Source organism: Lactuca saligna, chromosome 7, assembly GCF_052625555.1.
Source record: "Lactuca saligna cultivar CGN05327 chromosome 7, ASM5262555v1, whole genome shotgun sequence".
Lineage (NCBI taxonomy): Eukaryota > Viridiplantae > Streptophyta > Magnoliopsida > Asterales > Asteraceae > Lactuca > Lactuca saligna.
In genome coordinates, this window is record NC_136423.1 from 17,935,298 (window position 1) to 17,944,273 (window position 8,976).

Sequence of the window (8,976 nt, forward strand, 5' to 3'; positions counted from 1 at the left end):
GTCTTCAGCTTTGTGAGTATCAACCTCTCTAAAGTTGACTACCCTTTTGTGCATGACAAAATCTTCGGTAATGAAGTGGGCCGTGACAACCATATAATTTATCTTTTGACACGAGGATGTCCACGTGTCGGTTGTCAAGTGGATGGCTGTTTTGGGGTTGCTCAAATGTTTTTACAACTTCTGCCTCTCCATTAAATAGAATGACACAACATCACGAGAAATTTTATGCCTTGAAGGCAATTTCACCCTACCATTAAGGGCGTTTACAAATTCTATGAATGCCTCGTTTTCAATGAATTTAAATGGTAGTTCCCCAATGGTGAAAAGCCCTAGCAAGGCAAGTTGGATCCTAGTATCATCATGTTTCCATGTGTATACATGACCCTCACCATTAGGAGCTTTCGTAAATGACAACTTTTGTTGTTTGTCATCAACTTGTTTCGGTATGTTGTCTGGATTTAACTTGCACCCATTAAAATGCTTGTTTATTGAAGTTGTACCATTCCGGTTTGGATCTGCGGCTAGTAAATGTAAACAATAATTGCATTCGGCCCACTTTCTTTCAATTCCATCATCCTCCTTTATCCATTCGATCTCGAAGTATTTCCAAACAGGAGCGGTACAATTATCTCTACCCTCACCTCGTCTAGTTGGGTTAATCCGGTCCCTTAACTCCTTTTGAGTCTTTTATTTGTTTTTGGGTTTTGGTTTTGTTGGGTATTTTTCTTGTGTTCGTTTTTGTGGTGGTGGTGGTTTTTTTGTTTGTGTTGGTTTTTTTGGTTGTCTTTGTTTTTATGTGGTTGCAAATTTTCGTTTTTTTGAAGGTTGTTGTTCTTGTGGCTCCTCTTCTTGGTTTGATTCATCACTTGGTATAACATTCAATGCCGGTGTTTCTTCTATATAATCTTCTTCTGAATCTTCTCCATAATCCTATATTCACAAAATAAAACATATAATAAGTCATATTAGTATATTACGTTTAAATGCTGAAAAATAAATATAAAAAAAATTCAGATTTGACACCCTTCCTTACGGGGCTTGTAACTCATTCAATTTTTAACCAAATCAAGCGTTTTTATAGTCTAAATTAAACTAAAAATCCTAATATACATGTAGGAAAAATATTCAGGTCAAAACAAGTTAAATTGAATGAGTTATGCACATTTGAACAACAAAATCACATGACGTTATATTGCTGTTAGAAAAAAAAATTCAGATTTGACACCCTTCCTTACGGGGCTTGTAACTCATTCAATTTTTAACCAAATCAAGCGTTTTTATAGTCTAAACTCAACTACAAATCCTAATCTACATGTAGGAAAAAGATTCAGGTCAAAACAAATTAAATTGAGCGAGTTATGCACAATTTAATATTTGGACAGATTGCTAAAGAAATAAATATTGCTAATGAGCTAAATACTAATATTACTTGGTCATCAAAGTCTTTTCCAATCCAATTAGCCGGATTACCATCTTCATTATTGGCATCATGAGCATCCGAGTTTCGGTATCTTGATGATGGTACATTTGGTAGCCCATCCAAATCCTACAATGTCAATTTTACACATTAATTATATAACAAAAGTACTATACAAATTCGTAGTTTTGACAATCTTACATAATTACATTCATACTATAAACAATAAACTAATCTAACAAAAATTTTGCATGTATGTCTACAAAGTACATTGTTAAATGGAGCTTAAAACATGAAACATATATTATATGTACAACCTTTCATCCGTAAAGGAGTACTCCACTATGAGACTATGATCAAAAATCAAGATCTTTTAATTAAGTAGGGATAACAATGCATATATTTGGAATGGAGACAACAAAACCAAAGAAAAAAAACTTGCATGCATGCCATTATTTGGTGAATCATTGAAGCATTGAAGATTTGAAGCTAATATTGAAGTATATAATCTTAAAACATGAAATATAAATATATGCTCTTACTTGATCTTCATGAACATCCATAGTTTGAATCATTGAAGCAATTGAAGATGAAAAATTGAAAATCAATGAATGATGATAAAGAATTGAAGATTGATTGAAACTTGGAGATGGAAACTTGTAATCATTGGAAACTTGGAGATGAAGAATTGATCAATTGAATGATGATGAAGTGATTGCCGATTGTTGAAGATAGTAGGGTTCGATCGTTTGCTCCAAGTTGGGATCGTGGCCGTGACTTGCAAGTCCCAAAAAAACGATCGCATAATGCATTTTTTTTTTGTTTTGAGTTAGTCGCCGTCGTGCGTTTTTGTGTGTATCGCAAGTCGGGCCGGTTCCCGGTTTTGGGCCGGTTCCAATAGCCGGTTCTTTCCGGGTCCCGGTTCCAAAAAATCACAAATTTGTAGTATAGGTCCCGGCCCGACCGGTTCCATCGGGTGCCGGTTCCAGGACCGGTTCCGGCCGGTTCCCCAGTCCTTTTGCTCATCCCTAATTTTATTAACAACCACTGCCTAGAAAAAGGCTAAGAAGGGGCCAAAAACAACAATTACACAATCGAAAAAGGATTACAACACGAAATCACTCGGTTACAATTCCTAAACCCCCCCTATATTTCACCAAATTGTAAACTGTAACACCTCGTTTGAATTGGAAAGGATTTATGCATGGACTCGGCGAGTTGGGATGTCAACTCGTCGAGTAGGGTCATGAGATCATGGAATACAAAACGGGACCAATTTGGCGAGTCGAAGGTCGATTAGTGGCCTAGGACCCCCCCCCCCCCCCCCCCTCCATCTGGATCTTAACAACCTTGATATAAGTGCTTGGCAAAATGTAAAATTACATAAAAATGAGTTATCTAATACGCACAATTGATTTTTTTTAAATGATAATTTAGTGAATTTGCAAAATTAGAATAAGTTTTTTGTTAAACATTATTTAAATAATTTTTGAATTTGAAGATTTTTTGTTTTAGCTTAAAGATAGAAGCTTATACTATCAAACACTTTTTTTTTTCTTAAAAGCTAAAATCTATAAGCTTTTACTTTTTTTTTTTATGAACTAACATGATTTTATTAAAAAAAAAACAACAAAATTAGCAAGAAGCTTGAAATGCAAACAAAACGAGATGCTCAGGCGACCAAATGTTGAAAGGAATGTAACAATCTATGTTTCTAGGCCTATTAGTCTAATTAGAGGAGGCGTTTAATTGGTTGTGAATACAAACGTATTGTTTGAGCCAAATGTAAAAAACAAACAAGTTAGTCTTGATTGCGATACAAAATGATACAAAACAAACTACTTCATTTAGGAGAATTACGAAGAAGATGGGCCAAACATTAGATAACGGCGGGAGATTTTAGGCCTATTAGTTTAATTGGTCGCCAATACAAAATTATTGGTAAATTGTTAGTCAATAGACTTGCAAAGGTCATTAACAAAATTGTCAGTATTGAGTACTCTGCTTTTGTCAAAACTAGACATATTTTGAATGATTATTTTCTCCTAAATGAAATAGTTGATTGGAGTAAGTAGTCTGGAAACCCCTTGATGCTGTTTAGGGGTGCTCAGAATATCCGAAAAACCGAACTGATTTTCAGGTTAACCAAATTGGTATTTTTGAATTTTCCGGTTTTGTTAACCGAACCGGTAAAATCTTTGATTTTTTGGTTCAGTTACAGTTCATGCTTTCTGTTGCGGACGGTGGAGGGTCTTCATGTTGCTTTGGTTGGGGCCCAACTGGCTAATGTGTTCAGGGGGATTTCTATTTCAGGTGTTGAGATCTCGCACCTTCTTTATGCAGATGATGTCATACTGGTTTCGTCTTGGGATCATGAGAATGTAAATCGTTTTATACGCATTCTTCGGTGTTTCTATATGGCGTCTAGGCACAAAATCAATTTGTTTAAAAGCAAATTGATTGGTGTGGGTGTTCTTTTCACCTAAATTTCTAGTGTCTAGGAACATAATCAATTTGTTTAAAAGCAAATTGATTGGTGTGGGTGTTCCTTTCACCCAAGTTTCTAGTGTTGCTTACCGGATCGGATGTGCGGCTTCTAATATGCCTTTCTTTCATCTTGGAGTTCCTATAGGGCATAATATGAACCATATTACGGCTTGGTCCCTTGTCCTAAATCGTTTTCGGAGTAGATTATCGGGATGGAAGGCCAAATGCCTTTCCTTTGGAGGGCGTCTTACGTTGGTGAAATCAGTTTTGGGCTCGATAGGAAGTTATATGATGTCTATATTTCTTTCTCCTATTTCGGTTTTGACCTCCCTAAAAGGGTTGAGGGCTAGATTCTTTGGGGTACAGATTTGAATGAGATGCATATGTATTGGGTTAGATGGGATAAAGTTCTAGCCTCTGGGGATGAAGGCGGTTTGGGGATCGGGAGCTTGTTCTCTTTCAATAGAGCTATGATTTTTTGTTGGCGGTGGAGATTTTTTCATTACCCTAATCTCCTATGGGTTCAAGTTATAAAATCTCGGTATGGTTCTGATGGTGGGTGTAATTTTTCTTTGACTCTAAGAGTCGGTCGAGGTCCTTGGTATGGGGTTCTCCACATGTTCAGTCGGCTGAGAGAGAAAGGTATCGATATCCAGTCTTTTTGTCCTACTAGAGTGGGCGATAGGGGTTTTACGACTTTGTGGCATGATGCTTGGATGTGTAATGAGCCTCATAAGGTTAGGTTCCCTAGAGTCTTTGCTATGGATCTTTATCAACACGCGTCTGTAAGTGATTGAATGTTTAGGGGTTAGGAACCAAACACTCCTAGAAGGTTTCCTAGAGGAGCTGCTATGCAGGAGCAGTGGGATTACTTGCTTCTTTTTTTGCAGGACATCCAACTCAATTCTATCCCAGATAAATTGGGTTGGATATCGACATCTCAAATACTTTTTATGTCTCTTCTGCTTGGAGATATATGGATGGTGCTATGCTTGCGTGTGAAGGTCCGGAGACCAAGCGGAATAATTGGATCCCAATTAAGATTAACATTCTTATTTGGAGAATTCAGCTTTTCAATATTCCTACTAGAGAGCGTCTCTCTCATAGGGGTATTATGGTAGACTTGATTACTTACCATATATGTTTTGGAAGCGTGGAGACAATTGATCACAATTTTTGTAGGTTGTACCGAATTGATTGTTTTATGGTCTCGCATTGCTGTTTGGTAGGATCTTCTAGTTCCTCATCAGCTTTCTATTGAGTCTCTTATTTTGTGGTCAGATCCTATCTCCTTGAGAGTTGGTTAACGGAAGGCTTTCAATACAGTAATTTGACTTGTTTTTGGTGTATTTGAAACTTCAAAATTTTTTTCATATTTGGAGCGGCTACACAAAGGAAATCCTTGCTTTTTGATGATGTAGTTTATAGAACATTTTTTTTAGATTTCTAACAGGCACACTAAAACCAAGATTAGCTGGAGTTTTTGTTTTCATAATCCTGTTTAGTCTAAAACTTTGATGTAATTGCTCATTTCTAGCTTCTTACTAGTCTTATAAAATTCTACCGTTTCAAAAGAAAGTTTATGTTTTTATTTATTATTTTGTTAGATATTTTTGATTATGAGACTTCCAAAGTTCATGTTTAAGATGTATTTACTAATTTAAGACTAACCAAATAAAAAACTGATTAATTAACCTTTTAAGTTATATATATATATATATATATATATATATATATATATATATATATATATATATATATATATATATATATATATATATATATATATATTAAAAATAAAATGAGAACTACCAGCAAGATGCTAGGAGTTGAGTACTATAGAGATATACAGAAACAGAAACAAACAGGTAAGGAGATTACAATCCAATAAAATGATTTATGCATCAATCGGACCGATTAATCGTCTCTAATTTTCCCCTATATTTCACCAAAGTAAATAATGAAGACATTATATTTCATCCATATAAACAGTGAAGACATTATAATATTCGCTACTTTATATTTATACTGGAAGAAGAAAAAAATATAGCCCACACATCCATTTAATCTGGAAAATATAATTTCAATTTAATTAACTATTCATGAATAGATTGTGATTATGTTCTTGACAAACGTTCTTTGGTTCTAACCTTTTTCGGGTTATTTAAAATGCGGTCAAAATCAAGAAAAGGGATGTTTTTCGGGTCAACGAACACTGTGGTCATTGACAGAGGTCTCAAGAACCCTAAATTCCAAAATTAAACCTCCTATAAATGGAAAGCGAGTAAAACCATTTTCCATTGATTTGGACTTGGATAACCACCATTCTTACGTGTCACCAGCTGTTTCCAATCATTATCACCCGTCCCCACAAACCCTCTTCCACAAATCATCGCGAAACACAAATCATTTTCATTAAGAAACAAAGGAATCAATTATCCACTCAATCTCTTTCTCTCTCTCTGCAAGTTGTATATACACATGTGTATTTAGGGCTTTTGGAATAAGCAAAAACCTTGAAGGATTGTATATACAGAGTAGGCAGAGGGAGAGAGAGAGAGAGAGAGAGATGATGGCGGATTCTGAGAAACAGGTTGGTGCGGCGGTGGCGATGGTGGTTGAGGAGGAGGAGAAAGAGCGATTGATTGAGCGGGTGCCGGTGTTGGATTTTGATATATTATGTTCGACGGTAGCGATGAAGACGAATCAGGGGAAATGGAATAAATTGGAAGAGAATTACGAAGAAGATGGTGGAGAATTTGGAGGAGGTGTTTTCAGGATGTGGGAAGGCGATCTTCTTGACTGTTATGATGATCGTAGATTGGTTCTTCAATCATCCTTGTAAGTCTCTCTCCTCCTTTTTTTAAGAAACCCGTTGAAATAAATACTTGTGCTTGATGATTGCTATAATGTCTTTGTATTTTTAATTTTTGCAAGAAACCTTTCGAAAAAGATTCAAATATTTTGTTTGATGATAGCTTTAACATCTTTGTAAGAACTTCTCGTTTGACTTTTAACAATCAAAATATAGTTTTTTGATTGTTAAAACTTTTTTGATAAAAAAAAAAAAAAAAACTGATTCCAATTTACTGTTAGATGGTAGAAGTAAGTCTTTGGAAACTGGAAAGAACATCCTGTTTTGACTTTAAAATGTCAACCCTTGTTTCTTTTAAAGATGTTAGTAATGAACAAAGCTTAATATTCAAGGAGATATAATCTAATAAAACCTACAAATGCTTTATTTTGCAGTTGCCCATGGTATCGATTTGGAGAAAACATGAGACTTGCTGGTTTTGGTTCTTGCTTTCTTCAGGTAAACACATATAATCTCCATTTTATGTTAATTAAACTAGTTTTTTTACCACAAAAATACTTTCATGGTTGATTTTATTGTACAAATTGTGTTCATGGATCACAAATTTTATATTTGGTCCATATATGATATATCCTTATGCATATGTTGAATTTCTAATATATTCTTGCAATGGGTCCCACAGGGATTCATGTATGCAATCCTAGCTGGAATTGCTGTTTGCAACATTGTAGCATTTGCAGTCACAAAGAAGCATTGTTTCTTGTATCTTGGAGTATTTTTTGCACTCTCCCTAGGAACTTATATGGGATTTTATCGCTCCAAAATGAGAAACAAGTTCAATATCAAGGTAAAATTTTTGACTTTATAGGTCAAATAGGCTATAGTTTGACTTTGATTTTGATATGATCTACTATCTTTTTTTGAAGTGTGGAATAATTATTTCCAAAGAAACTGATGCATTCGTTTAAATCTTATGAGAAAATCGTATGATTTCACATTTCAACATTCTGTGTTTGACTTTAACAAGATGCACTTTGACTTTGTAAGTCAAACAAGCAGATCTATGATTCTTTTTTGGAATATGGAATAAGTGTTGTCATACTTTATAACAAGCTATAACAAGCTTATGTTTGTGTTAAGATTCTAATGAAACCTTACATTTTTACAACCAAGAATGAACTAGGTTTGACTTTAAAAGTCTTTGAGTGTTTCAAATCTTGCAACATTAATTCAAATATCAATTTTCTTGAAAATGAGGTACCCTTTGACTTTATAGGTCAAGTAGTAGATTACATTTCAGCTTCAAAAAATTTAGGATCCACAATTTTTTTTTTTTTTTTTTTTTTTGAAATACTAGATTTCCTAGTCCAACTTTAGTGCAAGCAACACAAACAAGTTGAACATTGGTATTAATCATTTTAAAGAAGTTTTCACAATTTTGCATCTGAAATCCACTAGCTTTGACTTCAAAAGTCAAAGGGTATACTCGAGTGTTCCTAATCATGCAACATTGATTCATACATCTGTTTTCTTTCTTCAGGGTAGTGATGGTTCTTTAGATGATTGTGTATCCCATCTCATTTGCCCTTGTTGCACCTTGGCTCAGGTTTGTTTTCTGCTCATCTTTATTTTGTGGGTCCCAATTTTGTAGGTTAATTTCATCATTATGCAACAAAGTTGTTTTTTATACAAACGTTTCATTTTGTGACAATATTGGGGAAAATATGAAACATTGTCTTGAATAAATGCGCATTATAGATTTAACCCATATGAAAAATACTAAAATGAATCTTTTTATATTTGTGTTATATCTTGATTAGGAATCAAGGACATTGGAAATGAACAATGTTCAAGATGGGACTTGGCATGGTAGAGGGGACACAATGTGTATAGGAACATATGTTGAAGGTGTCAAAGCCTTTGAGCTTATACCTCCTACAATTATTTCAATAGACTCTCCAAAACCCTTTTATATGACAAAGAATACTATTGTGGCCCAAGATTCGCAATCACAGTAGTTATATATCGAGCCACATTTAGATGAAAGGCTTGTGAAAATCTTGACATGGGAAAAAGGGTCTTCTACCTAAAACCTCAAAAACCGAATCACATCCGTAAGGAACTATTGGTGTTTACTATGGATCGAGAACATCGCCATTGCCCTCCAACTGTTTAAAAGATCTCAAAAAATGTGTGTGATGAATTGTATAGTTTGAAAATATGTGGAAAAAAAAGATGCATGGAGTGTCTTTTGTTC

At 34.7% G+C, this 8,976-nt stretch overlaps 1 protein-coding gene across 1 annotated transcript; it reads left to right on the forward strand.

The window, feature by feature from the left end:
- The first annotated feature begins 6,214 nt into the window (after positions 1-6,214).
- LOC145006097 (PLAC8 family protein) lies at positions 6,215-8,976 on the forward strand. The gene is made up of 5 exons (XM_078965196.1): positions 6,215-6,745; positions 7,154-7,217; positions 7,402-7,566; positions 8,260-8,325; positions 8,540-8,976. The coding sequence occupies exons 1-5, from the start codon at positions 6,474-6,476 to the stop codon at positions 8,735-8,737; spliced, it is 765 nt and encodes a 254-aa protein (XP_078821322.1). The 5' UTR covers positions 6,215-6,473; the 3' UTR covers positions 8,738-8,976.

Coding starts and splice junctions, on each gene's coding strand:
- LOC145006097 (XM_078965196.1), top strand. CDS start 6,474: ATGATGGCGGATTCTGAGAAACAGGTTGGTGCGGCGGTGGCGATGGTG. Junction 6,746..7,153: donor TTGGTTCTTCAATCATCCTT/GTAAGTCTCTCT, acceptor TTTATTTTGCAG/TTGCCCATGGTATCGATTTG. Junction 8,326..8,539: donor CTTGTTGCACCTTGGCTCAG/GTTTGTTTTCTG, acceptor TATCTTGATTAG/GAATCAAGGACATTGGAAAT.